General features: G+C 43.0%; 1 protein-coding gene across 2 annotated transcripts in view; it reads left to right on the top strand.

Annotated features, from left to right (window-relative positions):
* SERPINI2 (serpin family I member 2) overlaps nt 1-1,549 on the top strand; it is a 34,916-nt gene extending 33,367 nt beyond the window's left edge. For both annotated transcript variants that reach the window (XM_059685971.1, XM_059685972.1), the window contains exon 9: nt 1,297-1,549. In XM_059685971.1, the coding sequence (XP_059541954.1) occupies nt 1,297-1,373 (77 nt within the window). In that variant the 3' untranslated portion in view covers nt 1,374-1,549. The remainder of the gene's footprint in view (nt 1-1,296) is intronic.
* The last annotated feature ends 22,488 nt before the right edge of the window (nt 1,550-24,037 follow it).

The following is a 24,037-nucleotide window of genomic DNA, read 5'->3' as shown; positions in this document are numbered from 1 at the left end:
GTGAGTAGATGGGTGACTGCCTGAAAACTTAATTCCAAATGTGGTTCTCCTTGCTCAAAGAAACAGATTGAAAAGGCTGAGATAAGGAGCTTCTTACACTTCTGAGTGTTTAAAATTTTAAACAATATCTTCAGTTATGAATTTCTAAAAAAATTACTTTAAAATTTCCTGAAGAATTAATCTGGATATGCTATAGAATCATAAAGATACAAGAGTCACTGATGATTCCTATTGCGACAAAATATCCTGGGAAAAGTTAATTATGCATCCCTATCTACCTGAAAAATAGAAGTATTAGTTTTCTTTTTTATTGCAGAACTATTTTGAGATTTTTTTAATTACTAATGATTATAATTTACGAAGGTGTTGTTAATTATAATTACTCATAAAAAGAAGAAAATGTCTGCTGGAGATTTTGTCTATTTTCATGTTTTGGGTTCTCCTAAGGGTGTCAGTGTTTGGACTGAACAGTAAGGAGTGAAAAGGGGCTCTCTCACTATTATTCAAAGACATTTAAATGTACTTTCAATCAGCTTTAAATTTATGTAAGACTTATTTTATCACTTTTGAAATTATCCTTTATTACATATGACTGTAAGGAACGTAAAGCAACAATCGACATGGATCCATTCACACCATTTGCCTTACCCTAGTAGAAAAGAAAGGTGAATGGATTTTGGCACATCATTTGTTTCAGTTTTGTCCTCCAGTTTTTAGTTCTTTTTCACTTGCAAACACAGGATGGCTGGAAATAGGTGTTTGCATTTATGCTGGATACTATGTCACCTCCATGAGGTTTTGAAAGCACTAGAGATATAAAAATATTGTCTTTAGCAGTGAGCTGTGATTCAGAGCTGAAGATCTGAGAAGCTGTACTTTTAAACCTAAGGGCTTATGTTACATGCACAAGAAGATAAGTGCTAATGCCTCAAATTTAAAACTCTACCATGCTCATCACTATTTTATTATGCTGTGTTTGCCTGACTGAGTGTCTATATTTAGAAGAACACCGTTCGGTCATTTCATTTTTGCTTTCCTGTATGAAAAACAGGATTCATGTATTTTTCATGTCAAGCTGTCATGGGTGTTAATTTACTTTATAAATTTCCATAAAATTATTAATGATGATATAATTATGTGTTTTAGACAAAGGAGAGGGCTTTGCTGTTAGACATTGCTTATCTTATAGAGAACAAAGGCTACATGATTTGTTAAAATATTAAGAAAAACTTGTTTTTACCAATATTTTTTTCTCCAGAAATTTTTAAAGTTTTTTTTTTTTTTTTCCTTTCCTAGGTTCATTTTTGTTTATGGGACGAGTGACAAATCCTGACACTCAAAATGTGAAGGGAAGGGATTTAGATTCACTGTGAATGAAATGCACAGAGATTAAGGTGGTTACTAGAAAAGAGAATTGATTGTCAAAATATCATCATCTTGCAAATATATTCTGTATATCTTTTTCTGTTTTAAACTGTGCCTGTGTTCATCTGTATTAATATAGACATATATTAATGAATAAATGAAATTAGCAGTATATAAAGATTTATTCAATGTTTCTATTCTTTTTGTATGTTTTATATAGTCTATTTGAATCAAAAGCAGTGAACTTGCATTAATATTACTATTTATATGTAGTACAATCCTATCTAAGATATTTTAGATATCAAGTTTCTGTCATAGATATCAACGTCTCTATATTGCTTAAAGATAGTTGACTCCCAGGTATAACAAACAGTACTACCCAGATCATGGGGAAGTAAGGTTCAGATAGAGTGGGTGTTGTGTGCGCCTCTCTAGGGTGCTACTTAAAATGCAGAGATCCGCTATCTATGATAGCAGATTGAGTTTTTTGCTAATCTTATTCTGTGTGTTGCATGTAATATTTACATTGTTTTAATACCTTTTAGGACATATCAGATTTTTTTTATTCTGACTTATGCTTTAAATATGTCTAGAAAGTAGAAATGAGAACTTTTATAAAGCTTTCATGTACATGAAAGTGGCAGTTAAATTAGTGTGATTCAGGAGGCTGGCCTTCCAAGATTTTACAACACTTAGCTAAGAAAGTGTTAGAGTGTCATCTATAGATTGTCATCTATAAAGATGAAATGCAGAATCCTTCCTCTGAATACCTTGAACTATCAGATAGAAATATCTAAAATAATACAACATTCCAATGACTTGATGTAACATGTTTCACAGTTTTTCCATTTGCATGTTAATGATGTCAAGTGCCTTTTTGCAATTCTTGGCAGAGATCTTAATGATAATGGCTACCCATTGTTGAGCCCTAATGATATATCAGGCACTAAAGTAAACACTTTACATTATGTTAACTGTACTAAAAATCTGATGAGATACTATTACCCATCTTTCTGATGAAGAAACTGAGACTCTAAGATGTTATATAAATCAGTCAAGATTATATAGCAAATAGACATGGTGGTCATTACCATATTTCAAAGTTTGAACCCAAGACTATCTGAGCTACAAGCCTGTGACCATAATCACTGAGTTATAATTCCTTCTACTAAAATCCTTCAGTGTATTACAGGTCCCCTCTGAAACGTTGTGCTGTCTAGTCCTCTAAGTCTAGGTGTTCATCTACAGCGAAACCTAGAGCAATATTCAAGATATTATGAAGACCATTTTAGAACTGTGATTGCTTAAAACCATAACATTAAAAGCCATGTTCATTTTCCTAGACTGTCAACTTGAGCTTACTTAGGTATAACACTGTAAATGCTAATCTATATGTTAATGATATAGCATAAATTTGTTCCTTACCAGGGAACTGGTTTAAAAATATGCTTCCTTCATTCAGGGAGAAGAGGATAATCAGCTCAGTTAAGAGTATAGTAGTTTTATTCAGGCCTGGTCCAGACTCCTGTTTTCCTGGGGTTGCCTGCATTCTTAGGATCGTCTTCCACGTTACAAGTCAGTCTGCTCTGGGGCTTCATTCCTTCCTTCCACACATTATGACTGTGTTCCAGGCACTGTTCTAGACACGGGGATAAACCAGTGAACAAAACTGACATGGTCTTTGCCCTCAAGGGGCTGACGTTTTACTGGTGGCAGAAAGACAGTAAACCAGTGAACAAACAGAAAAACAGGTTAATTTCAAATGGTGAAAAGCAATGACTAATGTAACAGGATGAGGAAATAAGAGGGGTTTTAGAAACTAAGATAATGTAGTAAAATGACTGCCCAAGTTTCACTTTACGTACGTGTTTTTATAATGTGTTCCTAATGTATTTGGAGATTTTTTTTCAATAAGATCTGCTGACTACCTCCCTCAAGTTTCCTCCTACAGAGCCTGGCTTTGTACTGTAGGGTAGTTTGGCTGCTCTTTTTCTTCGCTGATTTTATACTCTATGTCTGGTAGGTGTTACTTGCCTTAAAAAAGGAGAAAGTTTAAGATGCCTTGGGAGAGAATGTAGCCTTCTTGTGTGGGTTCAAGCTGAAAATTTCCATTTCTATTATTTAGAAATATAGTGGCCAAAGCATTTCCAAGTTTAAAACTTTTTTGTTGTTGTTGTTAAACTTTACCTGAGGATATTTTTCCATTGACTTATAGAGAGAGTGGAAGGGAGGAGGAGAAACAGAGAGAAACATTGATGTGATAGAGACACATCGATTGGTTGTCTCCTGCACATGTTCCAACCAGAGCTGGGGACTGAGCCTGCAACCAAGGTACATGCCCTTGCCCAGAATCAAACCTGAGACTCTTCAGTCCGTGAGTGGACACTCTATCCACTGAGCCAAACCAGCTAGGGCCCAAATTAAAACTTTTAATCTCCACCTTCAGCTGCAATTAACTCAATAGCTATAATAGCTCCATATCACAAAGTTTAGAAGTATCTAACATATATTTATAAAATATATATTATGAAATAAAATAATATGAAGTAATTTTTCTTTGCCAAACTATATAAAACATTTAAGATTCACAACAGTACATAATTTTGTGGGATAAAGATATTGTCAAACTAAAACCCCTTGTAGAAGTCTACTACAGCACATAAATTTTTTTTCCCCCTCCTGAGGCAAAATGGCCATTAAAGTAGGACATAGGACCTGAGAGGTCAAAGGACTTCGTCGAAGAACAATTACTTTTTAGAGGAAAATTTTAGAGAATTCTCCCAAATCCTCCTATCTAATAAAAGAGAAACATGGTAATTGGCATACGACCGCTACCCTTCCCATTGGCTAATCAGCGAGATATGCAAATTAACTGCCAGCCAAGATGGTGGCTGGCAGCCAGGCAGCTTGAAACTAACATGAGGCTTGCTTGCTTCAGTGACGGAGGACTCCAACATTCCCCGCCTGCCTTGCCGGCCTCTGAGCCTGCAGTTTAAGAAACATTGTAACGAATATAGAAGCTAAACAAAACCCCAGAAACCTGCTTTCAGCGAGCCCGGGATCTCAGAGGTGGAGTTATACATTGTTTCGATTGTAGAACCTAAACAAACCAGATACCTGCTTTCAGCAGCAGAGGCCTAAGAGCTGGAGCCTCAGAGCTAAAGCTGGCCCAGAATAAAAAAAAAACAAAAAGAAAAAGAAAAAAAGGAGCGGTTGGGAGCTTCCGTCACCCGCCAGCCTGAAAACAGCCCTCAGCCCCTCACCCAGACTGGCCAGGCACCCCAGTGGGGACCCCCACCCTAAAGGGTGTGTGACCAGCTGCAAACAGCCATCATCCCCTCACCCAGGCTGGCCAGGCACCCCAGTGGGGACCTCCACCCTGAAGGGTGTGTGACCAGCTGCAAACGGCCCTCAGCCCCTTACCCAGGCTGGGCAGGCATCCCAATGGGGACCCCCACCCTGATCCAGGACACCCTTCAGGGCAAACCAGCTGGCCCCCACCCGTGCACCAGGCCTCTATCCTATATAGTAAAAGGGTAATATGCCTCCCAGCACCGGGATCAGCGGAGCCGCGAGACCTCCCGGCACCGGGATCAGCGTGACAGGGGGCAGCGCCCAAACCCCCTGATTGCCCTGCGGCTCTGTCTGTGACAGGGGGTGGGGCCACAACCTCCCTATCGGCCCTGCTCTGTGCCTGATACGGGGGAGCTCCCCAATCATCTGATCGCCCTGCGGCTCTGTGTGACAGGGGGCGGTGCCCCAACCCCCCAATCGGCCCTACCCTGAGCATGACTGAGGGTGGCATTGCAACCTCACAATCCGCCCTGCTCTGTGCACAACAGGGGGTGGCGCCTCAACTCCCCAATCGGCCTTGCTCTGAGCCCGAACAGGGGCTGCATCTAGGGATTGGGCCTGCCCTCTGCCACCCGGGAGCAGGCCTTAGCCATCAGGTCATTATCTCCCGAGGCGTCCCAGACTGCAAGAGGGCACAGGCCTGGCTGAGGGACCACCCTCTCCCCCCCCCCCCCCCTAGTGCACAAATTTTTGTGCACCTGGCCTCTAGTTAGATAATAAAGATCCAGACACCTTAACAGATACAGAGAAAGATTTAGGCAGATTTTATTAGAGGGTAGTGCTTCAGATGTCTGGGAATAAGATGTTTTCCCACAGTGTGGCCTCAGACCATTGAGACATGCTGTGGTCCTGAGACTGACTCCATGCAGAGTGGAAAAGTGGGCCAGCAGTAATCTGTTTGTAAGAATTTCCTTTTTTTTTTTTCTGACTTCCCCCTCCTTTTTTGTTTTCTTTTCTGGCCTCTTATGTGATCATCTCTAAATCTGAAGCCTGAAATCCAAGAGGTCAAACATCTAGTTTCTTTCTCTTTTGATACTTCAAGTCACCACCCTGATGGTATATAAAGAAAGTAAAGGATGAGATATTTTTCACTGTCGAACATTATCTTTTGGGCTTGTCCCTCAATTCTCTGGGGCTCCAGTTTCCTCATTGTATAGTGAAGGGTTGGACAAATCTTTTTTAGAGTCTTTATTCCAAACCTTGAACTTCTCAATAAAAACATGTCTTTGGAATATCATTTGAATCATTGTTGTCTATAAGCAGCATTTGTTTGTTTGTTTGTTGTATGTATGCTTTCACAAAACAAAAGAAAACCCAGGATATACCTCTCACTAGGGTCTTGGCCCATTGCATACATAATCCTTAACTATTTTTAGTTGTCTCTTTATAATTTGATATTAACATTTTAAAAACAGAACGCATATAAAACAATTTTACTGTTATGACAGAGACCTCTATCTAGTGAAGATCTTTGGTTTCCACAGGGTAGAGCTGTTGCTGGGCAGTGGCGACCTGGTCAGGGCTTCATTCCAACCACTGTTGCATTATCTCCTTCTCACTAATAGAATGTGAGTGGCAACAAGTGTGCCACTTGTGAGCTCAAATAAAAAGAAGCAAGTGTCCCTCTCTAAGTGCTCTCTTCCTCTGTGCCAGGTAGATGCCAATGCTCAAGGTGACCCTGGAAGTCCTAGATGAGAGGAGGACAGAGCCACTGGGCTCCTTTATCACCATGCATCACAGACCCTCTCTGCTGCCTGGGTCAAAGCCAACCATGATTACCTACTGGCTTTGGAGAGTGATGGGAGCAAGAGATATATTTTTATTGGAATTTGAGGGATTTGTTAGTGACAAGAGTGAGTGTTAATTTGGTACCTTTAACAGGGTACTTCTATAACAGAACCCAAAGTATGTGGCATAATTAAAGGTGGACAGCAATAACAACAACAATAATAGCAACAGCACAGTTATAGCAGGCTGGAAGCCAGGTGCTGGGGCTGACCAGCAGCCCCTGAATGATGGATGAACAGATTTCACTGTTATGGAGAGGGCTAAGGGACGGCCTGGCTGAAGAAGCCAGGCAGCCTCGATTGCCTACCTCTTTAGGCTTTTATTGGAATTTTTATCTTTAGACACAATCAGTAGGGTGAGTAATCTTGAGAGGATACATGTGTTTACATTGTCCTCTAGGCAAGGGCATCCAGGGATTAAGCATAAGGATTCCAGGAAACACCTGGGGGGTCTGCATATGCACAGGCTTGTTTGGAAAGGTCAAGGAATAATTAGGGGCGCCACATTCGACACTCCCCTAAGTCTCCCCTAAGTCGGAATTCTGGTAAACAGGGTAGGAGGCCTTCCACACACTTCCCTTTTATCAGAATGTCCTCCTTACAAGCTTCCCAACCAAGTCTGTTGTGCTCCCCAACAGCCAGGAGAGCCTGTTAAACTGTAAAAATATTTGGTAAACTTGCTGCCATGACAATTTGGAAAGTAGACCATGTGCATACTGACCCCGCAGATGACATTTCACATCTTGCTTGAACTTGTTAGACTACTGGACCTGCTCTCACCAGGTGGAATACAAATAGAAATGTTATGTGTTACTCCTGGCTACAGTGGTTAGGAAGAAAGTTTGCCTAACTTTCTTTCTCTGTTGTTCACTCTGTTGGCTGTGCATCAACATTAGGGGTGACCATGGAAGCCTTTGAGGTATCTGGAAGATGGCAGAGGCTCCATCAACCTGGGTCCCCAGCCTGCCCCCTCTCACAGTCCAGGAGCCCTCAGGGGATGTCCCACTGACAGCTTAGGCTCGCTCTCCCCAGGGAGCAGGACTAAGCCACAGTCTGGCCTCCCTCTGCAGGAGGTGACTGAGCAGATCAGGGGAAAGTGTCACCCTCATCACCCTGCTGCTGCTGCCACTGCTGGCCGCCACAGCCACCAAGGTGTTTTCATCAACACGGGCTCCAGTACTTTCACCACAAAAAAATGACAAGTTTCTTTAGGCATTTTCAAGATGTCTCTTTCATAGGATATGACATTTCTTTCTTTCTTTCTTTCTTTCTTTCTTTCTTTCTTTCTTTCTTTCTTTCTTTCTTTCTTTCTTTCTTTCTTTCTTTCTTTCTTTCTTTCTTTCTTTCTTTCTTTCTTTCTTCTTTTCCTCACCTGAAGATATTTTTCCATTGACTTTTAGAGAGCATGGAAGAGAGAGGGAAAGACAGAGAGAAACATCAATGTGAGAGGGACACTTTGATTGGTTGCCTCCTGCATGAGCCCTGACCTGGGCCCTGTCGAGGGAGGAACCTGCAACCTAGGTACATCCCCTTGATCAGAATTGAACCCGGACCGTGCAGTCCGAAGGCTGAGGCTCTATCCACTGAGCCAAACTGGTGAGGGCAGGATATGACATTTCTTAGCCCCTTCAGTAGCAGACCTTCATGTTTTCCTCCAGAAGTGAAGTGGAAAAGCCCTAGATCACCTTCTTGGATTCTTATTACCCAAGTTACCAAGAACACTGCAAGTGGTGTACAGGAAGCTTAGCCAATGAGCGGTCAGAAAAGGCGTTTCCTCTGCAGCTCACGTGAAGAGGCGGGACTGCTGGCATGTGGGGGCGCTGGCAGGCCCCCCTGTGTCTGCTCCATACCTTCTCAGGCCGCCGCCGCATCTGGGCTTCCCTCGCCTCGCACGCAGTCCCCTCCCGACCACCCGCGCGCACAGCCTCCTCCTGAGCGGTCATGACATTATGGGGTCCCAGACAATTTGAATATTACTTCTTTATATATATATATATATATATATATATATATATATATATATATATATATATATATATATATATATAGATTGTTTCACTGTATCTTGACCTTGCCATAACTCCTTGAAAGAACGCAACAGGGAAAAACATAGATACATATTTCCCCCAGTGCCTTGTGCAATGATTCACTACAATCCAGGCAGCCTCCCTCTTAAGTTGATTTCTTTACCCTTAATATCACCTTGAAGGATTGTGCAAGTGCATAATGTAGGAAAGAACAAGGAGATAACTTTAGATATCTTTGCAAATATTGATTTTGGCATGGAACTAATCATCTAAGAACAGATGTAATATAATTAACTGAGTCTTATTCTGGTGCATTTTCAAAAGATGGTAAGAGAAAATTTCATTTGATTAAATTATCTAGAGATTATTGAAGAAAGATAATTTGGAAGCTGGAATGTTTGGACTTTCTTAAATATACCAACCAGAGCTTACATTCATCTTCTTTTAGAGATTTGTGAAATAGAAATTTTTAGGGTTAAAATAGGCAGGTTTAGGGAATTTTTAAAATCAAAATGAGGTCCATGGGAGAAACACAGGGCTACAGAGCTACAAAGGTTACATTTCCATAAGACAAGGGAGTTGGGAGTAGCAAAAGGTCTATATTTACAAAATAAAGAAGGAGGAAGAAAGCCCAGAGGGAATAGGAGAACAATGAGGGAGGAGAGCTTCTTGTGTCCCATATGAGGTTCAACTTTGAGCTCAGGAGTTGCTATAGTGACCAAATCAGAAGGGGATGGTGGCCAATCAGAGGGGATATCAAGGTGCACAGATCTGCAGCCTTTATAAACTATAGGGAAAAAGAAACTCAGTGGGACTCTTTCCCCCTCCCCACATGAGAGTCTGTACTTGTTCTTCAATAAATTTCCATCTTTGCTATCCCATCTTCTGTCTGTGGTTTCATTTTTCAGCTGCTGGACAAAGAATCTGGGGAAGCCATCCTGCCCAGGGGAACACCGCCTGTTCCAGTCCAAAAATCCCGTATCTTTGTAGAATACTGTACTTTGATTCTGACTAGTATATTTAATTCATTATACACTTATTATACCAATAGGTTAAGATGAAAAATATATCAAAACTAAAAAATGCTCTAATAGCTCATTTTTATCTGTGAGCACATTCAAAGGAAAACAAAGTAATGTTAATCATCTAAGACATTTAAGTAAAGTCAGTTATAATCTATTCATTCTATCTACATCAAGCATGTCAAACTCATGGCCTGCAGGTTGCATGCAGCCCATAATGAATATTTTTGTGGCCTAGCCAATATAACGGTATGTAAGAAATGTTTTAATAAAAATTTTGTAACTTAATTTTTACAATGTCCTGTTATACATAACTAGAGGCCCAGTGCACGAGATTTGTGCACTTGGGGGTCCCTCAGCCTGGCCTGCGCCCTCTCGCAGTCTGTGAATCCTCTGGTGATGTTCGACTGACAGCTTAGGTCTGTTCCCCGCAGGCCTAAGCTGTCAGTCAGACATCCTTAGTGCTGCCATGGAGGCAGGAGAGTCTCTCGCCACTGCCACTGTGCTTACCATGACTTCTGGCTGAGCTGTGCTCTCCCTGTGGGAGTGTGCTGACCACCAGGAGGCAGCTCCTGCATTGAGCATCTGCCCCCCAGTGGTCAGTGCGCATCATAGAGAATAGCCGTTCTGCTATTCGGTCAATTTGCATATTAGCCTTTTACTATATAAGATTATTAATAACGAACTACGATGTTCGCTAATGACTGATTACTATAATTGTGTTGCACTCATTTCCCTTACACACCTTATGCTCAGGTGCACCATTTCTCTCCACTGATACCAACAGCGAATATTTTAGCAGCCGATTGCCACATCATTAGTCTTGGACTGACTTGTTTGGTGTGCACAACAGGAAATATTTCGCTTTCAGAAAATAAGAAAAATCGGTTTATTTGCTTATTAATTTGTGCAGTTATTCAGTGTCTAGTAAGTTAATGTTCAAGAAAAAATATTAATTTTTATTAAAATGTTCTATTATTTTATGCTAATGATTACACATTTATTTCAGCCCTTTGTATTCAGCCTGTCTCTATCGAAATAAACCTACGTTTCTATGAAAATTGAAGCTTTTGTTTTTATGCAGCCCACATAAACTTAAACCTTGTTTATTTGGCCCATGTAAGCATTGAGTTTGACATGCTTGATCTATGTGATGATAAAAAGTTAACAACATAGTCCTCTAATTGGACTGATATGCAAGCTTTTTCACATCCAACTTAAATTTCCCCAAAGTATTTTATAGTCTGTTCTCTGTACCTATGAGTCTGTTTCAATTTTGTTTGTTCATTTATTTTGTTCTTTAGATTCCACATATAAGTAAAATCATATGGTATTTTTCTTTGTCTGACTGGCTTATTTCACTAGCATAATACCCTCTAGCTCCATCCATGTTATCACAAATAGTAAGATTTCATTGTGTGTTTTTTTTAATGCTTGAGTAATATTCCATTGTATTCCATTGTATATGTACTATAAACTTTTTATCCACTTGTCTACTGATGGGCACTTGGGTTGCTTCTATATCTTGGTTATTATAAACTCGAGGCCCAGTGCATGAAATTCATACACTCAGGGGGTGGGGGGCAGGGTCCGTCAGTCCAGCCTGTGCCCTCTCACAGTCCGGGAACCCTTGGGGGATGTCCGACTGATGGCTTAGGCTTGGGTCCCCGTGGAGCGGGTCTAAGCCATCAGTCAGACATCCTTAGCACTGTTGCAGAGGTGGAAGAGGCTCCTGCCACCACTGCTGCTCTTGCCAGCCATGATCCTGGCTTCTGGATGAGCAGCACTTCCCCTGTGGGAGAGCACTGACCACCAGGGGGCAGTTCCTGTGTTGAGTGGAATTGGGCCGAAACTGGCTCTCCAACATCCCCTAAGAGGTCCTTGATTGCAAGAGGGCACAGGCCAGGCCAAGGTACCCCACTAGTGCACAATTGGGGCTGGGGAGCGATGTGGGAGGTTGGCCAGACGGGGAGGGACCACGAAGGGGCTCCAGGGCATGTTGGGCCCATCTCACTCAGTTCCAATTGGCTGGACCCCAGCAGCAAGGTAACCTACTGGTTGGAGTGTCTGCCCCCTGGTGGTCAATGCACATCATAGTGACTGGTCGACCAGTCGACTATCTGCCCCCTTCCTCCTGCAAGCCACCCAACAGGGACTGAGCCCACAACCCGGACATGTGCCCTGACCAGTGCACATCATAGGGAGCAGTTGAACGGCCTTAGCATATCATTAGCATATTATGCTTTGATTGGTTGAATGGATTACCAGACGAATGGACAAGGAGCACATTAGGCTTTTATTATATACTAAAGGCCCGGTGCACAAAAATTAGTGCACTCGGGCGGGAGGGGAGCGTTCCTCAGCCCGGCCTGTGCCCTCTCGCAGTCTGGGACCCTTCGGGAGATAACGACCTGCTGGCTTAAGCCTGCTCCCAGGTGGCAGAGGGCAGGCCCAATCCCTAGGTGCAGCCCCTGGTTGGGCTCAGAGCAGGGCCGATTGGGGAGTTGGGGCGCTGCCCCCTGTCATGCACAGAGCAGGGCGGATTGGGGGGTTGCGATGCCACCTTCAGTCACACTCAGGGTAAGGCTGATTGGGGTGTTGGGGCACCGCCCCCTGTCACACTCAAGGCAGAGTCAATGGGGAGATTGTGGAGCCATCCCCTGTCACGCACAGAGCAGGGCCAATCAGGGGGTTGGGGCGCCATCCCCTGTCACGCACAAAGCAGGGCCGATCAGGGGGTTGGGGAACTCTCCCCCGTCACACACAGAGCCGGGCCCATCAGGGGGTTGGGGAGCTCCCCCATGTCACGCACAGAGCAGGGCCCATCAAGGGGTTGGGGAGCTCCCCCCTGTCACTCACAGAGTAGGGCCAATCAGGGGGTTGGGGCGCCATCCCCTGTCACGCACAAAGCAGGGCCGATCAGGGGGTTGGGGAACTCTCCCCCGTCACACACAGAGCCGGGCCCATCAGGGGGTTGGGGAGCTCCCCCATGTCACGCACAGAGCAGGGCCAATCAAGGGGTTGGGGAGCTCCCCCCTGTCACTCACAGAGTAGGGCCAATAGGGGAGTTGGCACACCGCCCCCTGTCACACACAGAGCAGGGCGGATCAGGGGGTTGGGGCGTTGCCCTCTATCACCCACAGAGCAGGGCCGATCAGGGGGTTGGGGCGCCTTCCCCTGTCATGAACAGAGCAGGGCCGATAAGGAGGTTGTGGCCCTGCCCCCTGTCACACACAGAGCCGCAGGGCAATCAGGGGGTTTGGGCGCTGCCCCCTGTCACACTGATCCCGGTGCCGGGAGGCCTCTCGGCTCCGCTGATCCCAGTGCTGGGAGGCATATTACCCTTTTACTATATAGAATAGAGGCCTGGTGCATGGGTGGGGGCCAGCTGGTTTGCCCTGAAGGGTGTCCTGGATCAGGGTGGGGGTCCCCACTGGGGTGCCTGGCCAGCCTGGATGAGGGGATGATGGCTGTTTGCAGCTGGTCATACACCTTTCAGGGTGGGGGTCCCCATTGGGGTGCCTGGCCAGTCTGGGTGAGGGGCTGAGGGCTGTTTTCAGGCTGGAACTGAAGCTCCCAACTGCTCCTTTTTTTCTTTTTTCTTTTTTTTTATTCTGGGCCAGCTTTAGCTCTGAGGCTCCAGCTCTTAGGCCTCCGCTCCTGAAAGCAGGTATCTGGTTTGTTTCGGTTCTTGAAACTCTGTATCAACTCCAGCTCTGAGATCCCAGCAGGCTGAAAGCTGGTTTCTAGGGTTTTGTTTAGCGTCTATATTGTTACAATGTTTGAAACTGCAGGCTCAGAGGCCTGCAGCGGCGGGCGAGGAACGTTGGAGTCCTCCGTCACTGAAGCAAGCAAGCCTCATGTTAGTTTCAAGCTGCCTGGCTGCAGGCCGCCACCTTGGCTGACAGTTAATTTGCATATTGCCCTGATTAGCCAATGGGAAGGGTAGCGGTCGTACGCCAATTACCATGTTTCTCTTTTATTAGTGTAGATAATAATGCTGCAATGAACATAGGGGTGCATATATTCTTTTGAATTAGTGTTCGGAGTTTCTTTTTTTTATCATATGGGTTTATTCCAATAATGCCAGCAGTATGGGAGAGCAGCAAGTCATCCACAAAAATCTGCTCTGCCTCTCCCCATAAACCAGCTGCTTATATAGGGTAGAACAAAGACTACATGGAGAAGTAGGGATTACAGGAATGGGGAAGTAGGCACTGTGTATTGGGGTGGGGACTCCATTGTTTTGGCAACAATGTTAATCTTTCCATGATAATAGGCAGTTCTTGGATGAGAATGGGCCACATTCCAAGGTTGACTCCTAGAGAGGGAAGGGAGTATGAGGGGTGTGTGTGTGTGTTGGGGGGGGGAGGGGAGGGGGGACTCCCAGCCAGATTAAATATAAATTTCTTTAGATTTATTCCCAGAAGTGGAATCACTGGGTCATAAAACAGTTTCATTTTTAATTTTTTTGAGGACCTTCCATACTGTTTTCCACAGTGACTACACCCATCTGCATTCCTACCAACAATGAACAAGGGCTCCCTTTTCTCACCATCCTTGCCAGCACTTGTTGATTTATTGATGATAGCCATTCTGATAGGTGTGAAGTGATATCTCATTGTGGTTTTAACTTGCATTTTGATGATGACTAGTGACATTAAGGGGGGATTGGTTGACTGGGTGAAAACGTGAAAGGATTAAGAAGTACAAATTGGTAGTTACAAAATAAACATGTGGATGTAAAGTACAGCATAGGGAATATAGTCAATAATATTGTAATAACTATGTACGGTGCCAGGTGGGTACTTGAAATATTGGGGGAGCACTGCCGGGGTCCAACCCCAGCGGGTCCAGGGGTCCCCAAAGGTGTGGACGGAGTCGGCGAAGAAGGAATGACACGGAGACAGCGTTCAGTTGATCAGCAGCCTAGCCAGGATCTCCAGCCAAGTTCTGGTCTCGATCTCCAGAGAGGGTCTGCTTCAGATCTCCAGCCAGGTTCAGTCCGGGTTCTCCAGCCAGGTTCTAGTCAGGCTCTCCTGTCAGGTTCAGTGTCCAGGTTCCAGTCAGGTTCTCCTGCCAATCTCTGTAGTCAGGTTCAGTCCAGGATCCCTTGCCATGTTCTCCCGCTAGGCTCTGTCTCTAGGCTCTGAGGCCAGTCCCTCTCCAGGATCCTCTGGCATGCTCTCTCCAGCGAAGTTCTTCTGTCTCTAGTTCTGTGTTCTAAATTCTGTCTTCTGATTTCTGTCTCCTGAGTTCTGAGTCTTTCTGTCTTGTTACAACTGTATTTATACCAGTTGATTCAATCCTATCAATCTCTATTACAAAGGTTAGGGCGTTTCTTATCTCCATTCCAGGGAGAAAAGATTATGTAGTTTAAGCATGATTGTTCGTAGTTAAAGGGATTAATTACCCGCCTGGCACTTAGTTGAGGGGTTTTATTCCCTCCCTAACTTCAGGGGAAAATCCCTACCTGGGGAAAACAACCTTTCTCAGAGACCTTGGTTAAAACACATAGTGCCAAGAAGGTGAGCAAACATATTAAGAACAGTATGCCATATATGCCAGGTCCCTTGAAACAGCAAGGATGGACCGGCTCCCGGCAGAGCACTTTATAAATTAAATGATTATCTAACCAATATGCTGTGCACCAGAAACTAATACAAAATGATATTGAATGCAAACTGTAATTAAAAAATAAAATAGAATAATATATTATAAAATTAAAATAAGAATGTAATCTATCCTTCAGAAGTTATATTGGCATATGATGTCCCAAATATGTGAATTTGGTCAATTCAGTTAAAAACCACAAGAAGATTTTTTACATTTAATTTTTTATTTTTGATTCCATGAAAATCAATTTACTTTTGATTTCTAACAGGTTAATGTGATTTTATAATTTATAGCAGCACTTCTTAAGTGCCTGAGACACTATGAGGTCAAACTGTTTTCATAATATTATTATGAGGTTAATTGCCCATTTACCCTCAGTCTCTCATGAGCGCACAGAGAGGCTACAATCTGTGTGAGATTGCAACAGATTGAATGCAAGATATGTAACTATTGCTGTTTTCTATTAAATAAGATATAAAAGAGGTATGAAAAATATAAAGATATGCTATTGTACTCTGTGACATTTTTGTGTTTGTTTTATTTTTCCAGTTAAACTCAATGTACCCTCAGCCATAACAACTTCTTTTATTTATTTATTTATTTATTTATTTATTTATTTATTTTATTGATGTCAGAGAAGAAGGGAGAGGGAGAGAGATAGAAACATCAATGATGAGAGAGAATCATTGATTGGCTGCCTCCTGCATGCCACCCACCCGGGACTGAGCCCACACCCCGGGCATGTGCCCTGACCAGGAATCAAACCTGTGACCTGTCAGTCCGCAGGCCGATGCTCTACCCACTGAGCAATACCAGCCTAGGCTACTTTGTGACTTTTTAAAATTGGGGAAATAGTTTTCTAAAATAAAGATATGTTACTTATGTTAAATTTAATAAGTTTTTGTTGCCATCTACACTAATAAAAGAGAAAAATGGTAATTGGCGTACGAGCTACCCTTTTCATTGGCTAATCAGGGCTATATGCAAATTAACTGCCAACTAAGATTGGCAGTTAACTGCCAACAAGATGGCGGTTAATTTGCCTATGTAGGCACAATGCAGGGAGGCGAAAGGGAAAGCAGGAAGAAGCCCCCTGCCACTGACAGTGATCAGAAACCCAGGGGGGAGCTAAGAGCTGGGGGGCAGGGCAAAGGCGGCCCTGGGGCCCCCCAGCCATGATTGGAGAATCAGGCGCCTTTTCCGCCCTGGCCAGTGATAGCAGGAAGTAGGGGTGGAGCCAGCGATGGGAGCTGGGCACGGTCGAAGCTGGCAGTCCCAGGAGCTAGGGGTCCCTTGCCTGGGCCTAAAGCGAAGCCCACGATCGTGGGGCCGCTGCAGCTGTGGGTCCCCGCTGCCCGGGCCGGATGCCTCAGCCAGAGGCATCCTGCAGGGGCAGGGGCGGAGCCCGCGCAATTGCCACGCCCCCAGCTGCAACTGCAGGTCCCCGCTGCCCGGGCCGGACGCCTAGGCCAGAGGCGTCAGGCCTGGGCAAGGGGCCGATCCTGCGATTGGAGGGTGATGGGGGTCAACACCTGAGGGCTCCCAGTATGTGAGAGAGGGCAGGCTGGGCTGAGGGACACTACCCCCCCTCCCCACACCCAGTGCACGAATTTCGTGCACCGGGCCCCTAGTATTAAAATGAATTCATATAAATATGTTTTACTTACTTAATTTTACTTTCTAATATGACAAATATACAGCACTTCAGTATGCCCAATGACTTGTAAGTGTAAAAAGATATCTTTTTTTTTAATATATTTTATTGATTTTTTACAGAGAAGAAGGGAGAGGGATAGAGAGTTAGAAACATCGATGAAAGAGAAACATGGATCAGCTGCCTCCTGCACACCCCCTACTGGAGATGTGCCCGCAACCAAGGTACATGCCCTTGACTGGAATCGAACCTGGGACTCTTCAGTCCACAGGACAATGCTCTAGCCACTGAGCAAAACTGGTCAGGGCTAAAAAGATATTTTGAGACCAAGAAGTTTGTGAACCCCTAGAGTATATTCATAGGCCACACTGACATGCGACCGTCAAACATTACACACACAGACACAAATCTAAATGAGTAAAGGAACGGAGCATAGAAGCAGGAGTCTGGGAAACTTGGACTTCATTACATTATGGAATAGGTACATCACTGTCATAGATATATGCACAATGTTGACAGACAACTATTTCAAGTATTACAGTGCTCCCCACCCCTCTCAATATTTTTCTCACACCAGAAAAGGAAAGAGGATAGCTATAAAATCCTTTGCATTACTGCAAGACAGATGGACTATAGGGTGTGACTATAGAGCAGAATATAGCCACAGGAAGGACCACAGAGAGTTAATGCAAATTTAAAAAAAGTACATTATCTCTATCATCTCTATCTCTATCTCTATCTCTATCTCTATCCCTATCCCTATCTCTATCTATCTCTATCTCTATCTTTATCTCTATCTCTAGCTCTATTTCTAGCTCTATATCTATATTATCTATCTGCATATTTGCACATATGCATGTGTGTGTATTCCCCCTTGGAGGAATATAAAATCATACAAATTATTTTGTAGAGAACATGCATTAGAAGAAATGCAAGACTCATTTTTATTTTTTCAGTGTTTGTAGAGATCTTTACAGGGTAAATGAGAAATTTAAGTAATATTTTGTCAAGGCTATTTGGCTACAGAAACCCTCATGCTGAAACAGGAAATATGATTTATTTAATGATGCAGGGATATTTTCATTACCAAGAAAGAAACTGCAATCCAGTGTCAGGGCAGCCAGAACCTAGAAGCAACCAACATCAAGTCTTCAAGATGTTATTAAATCATGATCCTTCTATTTGGAACACTATGGTTTTTCATCTTTGCTTCTTTCTGGAATCCTATAAATTTATTTGTCTCTATAGATTGGTGTTTTTGCTGCTTCATAGAAATGGTTAAATATGACCCATCTAAGTTTCCATGTTTACTAGTAAAAGCCAAACCATTATCAGAGGTTAGCTAGCATGATTGAACTACAATTTCAAATGCTTAAATACTCTGATTGGCTCAATTTGGGTTGTGTCTAGCTTAGAGATATTCAGGAGTTGACAATCATCTATCTATATATATAAAAGCCTGAGCAACCGACCAACTAAACAACAGAATGACCAAATGACCAGTTGACCGGACACTATGATGTGCACAGACCATGAGGAGGCAGATGCTCAATGCAGGAGCTTCCCCTTGGTGGTCAGTGCACTCCCACAGACAACCTCCCGTGACCCCTCCCCACCCCTGGCCAGCCAACCTCCTGCAGCCCCTCCCCCGGCTGGCTAGCCCCAATGACCCCAATCAGGGCCACTGGCCACCCCCCCCCATGGCCCCTCCCTCCAGCTGGCCAACCTCCCACAGCCCCTTCCCCCAGCCAACCTCCTGCAGCCCTGATTGGGCCTGATCACTGGCCAGGCCAAGGGACCCCACCCATGCTTGAATTTGTGCACTGGGACTCTAGCTAAGGTATAAGCTAGTTCTCAGATAAATGCCTTGTGAGTTGGACAAACACTGCCTTTCACTAAAAATGAGATATGCAAATACACCCAACAGAGTTCTACTAGTACTTATCTCTAGGTAATTTAGTTATCTTACCCAGTGGCTTAGCCAATTGTGATTACAGTACTTACTGGTAATCACTGAAGCTTTAGTAATTGGTGTAAACACTCCCTCTCTATATCATTGTAGGTAACTGTTTTGGTATAAATCGCCTGGACAATTCTCTATGAGGCTTGAGTCTCCTTAAGCAATTGTTATATCACAATGACATTTCTTTCTTTGGGTACCAGACTCTCACCTTAATAAATATAAGCCTGTGTATTAATGGGGTTGATGCAACCTGCGAAGGTAACTATGGATATGAGTAGGTCTGCAATGAAAGCATATAGTTGACTTTTAGCATTGGGATCAATTCTTAAAGCCTTCTGTCCAGAACGTTCTTTGTCAGAATGCCTCTTCATTCTTGGTCATGTTAAAACTACAATGATTGTACTCATCAAATGAAAAGCCTAATGCTATCCTTTCCTTTCAACCTGAGTCAATTGAATATGCGCCATCTGGTCTGACATGCAGCAATGGGCCTTTCCTGGAACAGCCAGAAAATGGACCTAAAAGAATGTGGCCCTCCCCTTCAATCCTGCCTGGATTACTGAGAAAATGTAACACCGAACGCTCCTCTTCGGCCAGGCACTGCATCTCTCATTCCTCTATCAGCCGTGGGCAAACTACGGCCCACGGGCCGGATCCGGCCCGTTTGAAATGAATAAAACTAAAAAAAAAAAAGACTGTACCCTTTTATGTAATGATGTTTACTTTGAATTTATATTAGTTCACACAAACACTCCATCCATGCTTTTGTTCCGGCCCTCTGGTCCAGTTTAAGAACCCATTGTGGCCCTCGAGTCAAAAAGTTTGCCCACCCCTGCGTCTAGTTCATGGGAGAAGTTTGAAGTGACAGCCAAACTTGCCTTTATTTTACCAATACTGTCTCACTTGTGTCTCTATGTAAGTACCCATTTAATTAAAGGGGGGAAAATAGCCCAAACTGGATGGAGCGTCGGCCTGCAGACTGAAGGGTCCCAGGTTTGAATCCGGTCAGGGGCATGTACCTTGGTTGTGGGCACATCCCCAGTGGTGGGTGTGCAGGAGGCAGCTGGTCGATGTTTCTCTCTCATCGATGTTTCTCTCCATCCCTCTCCTTTCCTCTCTGTAAAAAAATCAATAAAATATATTAAAAAAAGGGGGAGGAAATAATTTCAATAGCTTCACGCTCGGGACCAGAAAGTTGGATTTTAATTAGACTAATTTAGTAACTAGGGCAATATGACATATGCTACCGTGATAGTGCTTTTTTTAAACATTCATTTGAAATCTCCATTTTCAAATCTTATCATGGCTATACACAGAAATAATTTCAGCCTAGTCTTTAACAGATTCTAGGGACCCATTTGATGATATCAAACTCCATGCTATCATATAGCATCGCTCACAATTGATGCCTCAAAAGTATGCTTTCCCCAAGGTTGGAATCAGGTTGTAGTATCAGGAAATAGGACCAGAACCCAAATCCAAAAGCTCCTGGCTGCACAAATTCAGTATCACCCTTAGACCCAGGCATGGGTCCCGTGTTATGGAACTTCTCTTACTGTGCCGTCTGTTCAAGGAGCTAAAAGTTTGCAAAACCAAGGGGTGTGTCCATCTGGAGCTTGGGCATCTCTCTTCCAGACCATGTTTTAGATACCTGAATCCTAGAACTCACTTCTTAAAGAGCTCCAAGCCACCTCCCAAGATCTGTAGTTCATTCCTAGTCTGATCTCTCTCTAAAAAGTACTGCATAGCCAGAGGGCCCACTCCAATATTAAAAAAAAAAAAAAAAAAAAAGGCTAAAGGATTTGTATTCACAGGGGCATAGATGGAGGTACAAGTTGGGGTGGGTATGCAACCAAGGCCTTCCCAGAATGGAAGAGAGGGGCAGAGATGGGAGAGAAAGAACTGGGTTACTTCCTTCAGGGGGCAAGGACCTGGCTTTCCTTATGCTGTTGTTTTGTTACAAAAAAAAACAAAACAAAAACAAAACAAAACAAAAAAATCACCAACAAATTCAAGAATTCTAAGTTTAAACTTGGTTTTGGTTATCAGGAAGGTTTATTTACAGAAGTAGGAAAATAGACATACTTTCTTTAATTTTTTGGCTTAATTTATAACTATTAAACACTTAGACATATGGTATGTGGCTTCCATTTGTACTCTTTTAGGTAGCCACAAATGTGAGAGGTCAGCATGCCTAGATTCTTAGAAGTTTCCAAAAAAAAAAAATGCACATGCTTCATTATCATGTGACTTTTGCCCTAAATCTAAAGTATTTATTTTATAGGAAGACTCAGAGAATAGCTGACTAAATCTACCTATTCTAGGACTCCTGCATCTAAGAACTATTCTGGGATGATAGACATTTTCTCTACACTTGGCTATGATTTCTTTTAGTGAAGAGGAACCGAAAACGACCAGAAAGGTATTATTTGTATTTCTTGGGCAGATATTAGGTTAAGAAAGTATAGATTGAGTACTTGATTCCATGATTCATTTTGCTGTAATGATCGAGCCCAGAACAAACATCATTTTCAAGGGTTGTTATATGGATACCTAGAGTTGACAAACCAAATAGACAACGGAAGCTGAGATCATTGTGTGTAGAACAGCCTGAGGAATGCTCTTAAGCATTGCCTTTGAGTGGATAATGCTTAATGAGGTTAGTGCCTGCCCAGGTGTGCCCTCACATACACAAACACAGCTTTTGGTGATGCTCCGGGAGAGCCAGGATTGCTATTACACAGCATACAAGTAGCAGCATTAATGTTAAAGATTCAAATGTCTTAGTATAGCTCATCTGGTAAGTTAGTCCTGCAGTATTTTTCTTATTAAGCCTGTAGTTTTATCTCACCATCCATGCAGTTTTATGACACCTAAGATTAAAGCACAGTTCAGATGTCAATACAGTTAGCAATGCCAATAGTATTCACCACTGATTGGATGAACTGCCACATTTTCTGACAGGTCAACATGTCGAGGCATTAGCCATATGGTCTGTTTCAGGCTTGACATTATATCCAGCCATCAGCAACATTAGTGCTCAGAAAGCCTAACCTTTGCAGGGCTCACCCTGTGAATAAACAGGTGAGGTGGCTGCCTTTGGGGCATGATTTTAGAGGCTGCAAACCCTTCCTATTGCCAATATTTTTAAACATCTACTCTGCACTTCTCCTTGTACTAAAACCTGTGCTAAAGGCTAGAGCTAGAAAGACATCAGTGCTGTGAGAGTAGCAGGCATGGTTGACTTGCCAAGACGTGGAGAATTCTTTCAGTAGAGGTGCTCCTTGTCATTAAGTAACTAGGTCTGTATGCTGCCTGTGTTAAAATGCAAACATGGGAGATAAAACTTCCTGGTCTATTAACCTCTGTATTAGTTAGGTAAAGGTAAGCTGCTATAAAAAAAAAAGTAGGTCCCAAATGCAAAGGCTTTAAAAGAGCTCTCAGTTTCTAGGCAATGATTTCATGAGCACGATCAAAGCTGAATTGCAGACATGCTCACCTCTGGCTCAAGGCAAGGGGAAAAGAACAGATGTCCAGGGCAAACAATTTTTATCTTAAACCAATGAGGTAGAGTCGGCAAACTCATTAGGCAACAGAGCCAAATATCAACAGTACAACGATTGAAATTTCTTTTGAGAGCCAAATTTTTTAAACTTAAACTATGTAGGTAGGTACATTGTTATTAACTTAATTAGGGTACTCCTAAGGCTTAGAAAGAGCCACACTCAAGGGGCCAAAGAGCCGCATGTGGCTCGCAAGCCGCAGTTTGCCGACCTGGTAGACATTGCACTTACCGCTTCCACTCGTACTTCCTTGGTGATGACTAAGTCACAACTCAGGGACAGCTGCAGCGGAGTTTGGAAAACATACTATCCAGCCAGGTGGCCACACATCCGCTTTGAATTCTGCTGTTATGAGAATAGGAGTGTGGATTATGATAGACAACCAGCAGTCTCCACCACAAATCATTCAAAGCATTAGCATTTTCTGCATCACCCACTCAATAAATTAGTGGTTGCTTTAGTAAAAACCTTGAAGTTATAGGGCATACAACAGCAATATTTTTAATGAGGAGAGAGTGAACAGCACTTTGGAGGCTAGTTGGACCTGACTGTGAGTTGGGTGTAGAGACTCTAGTTGTCTAAGATAAGCTTGGAGGAGAAGATGGCAGTCAAAACTCAATGTGGAGGCACTCTGAGGGATCACCTGGGGGCACGGTGAAGTGTTACATTGAGGAGGTAGTCGGATTAGATCAAGATCTTTCCAGGGCTGTCTGCAAGCACATCAGTAATTATAATTTCATATATTTAGGTTTTGCACACCATATTACACCTATATTTGCCTCTCTGTAACAGTCATAGAGGTATAAATAGTACTCATTAATATCAGCAAAAAATCATTTTAAATTAATGTAGTTATGAGAGGTTTCACACTTTTTTTCTTTCTGGTATCCGTATTTGGATTATTTTAGAGAACTTTAAAATATATACTAAAGGTCTTAAGCCTCTATTTATATTTATTCATTTAAGATTTTTAAAATGCTTGAGGCTTCTGGGATTCTGTAGTTATGTGATGATTTGGCGCCACCCAGCAGACCAAGCAAACATTGACTGTGTGGCCACTTGGAAAACCTAGGGCTGAGAGTGGAGCCAGCTGGCTGCTGGCTGGAAGGCATTCCTAGCAGCGGACTGAGTGGAGCTTCCAATACCAGAACAGCCTGTCCTTACTGTTGGGAGAGTAAGCAGGCCGGCCATTTGGGAACTCCTACTAAGATCAGAAAGCTGATCTTTCGAGTTAGATTATTATTTTGCAAGTGCCGACTCCCACACACAAACTTTAAAAATTTCTATCTTACACAATTCCCATTCCTCACCTACTTTCTAGAAATAAACTAAGGTTTGACTTTTTATTGCCACTAGTCGCATTCTTTCCACTCCCTTCACCTTATTCCAGAGATCACTGTAGAGAACCGAGTTTGTTAATTTGCAGTGAAATCTGAATTGTAAGATATTTTCCTATGTGACATTTGAATCAGAGATTATCCTAAGGCGAAATATCTTATTTATGGGACTAAAACTTAGATTTTCTAACATTTACATCTTTTCTACACACCCTACCAATATCATGAGATCCCTAGAGACTATCTCCATTGTATAAATAGCTAAGAAAGGTATGTTAAAGCTTTTCACCATTTGTTGTGAAAAATATAAATATGCCTTTATCCGAATTGCCTTGAAGTGTTTTTCACA

The sequence above is a fragment of the Myotis daubentonii genome, chromosome 3, assembly GCF_963259705.1.
Source record: "Myotis daubentonii chromosome 3, mMyoDau2.1, whole genome shotgun sequence".
NCBI lineage: Eukaryota > Metazoa > Chordata > Mammalia > Chiroptera > Vespertilionidae > Myotis > Myotis daubentonii.
Note: the sequence above shows the minus strand (reverse complement) of the source record. Positions and strands in the feature narration are given on the sequence as shown.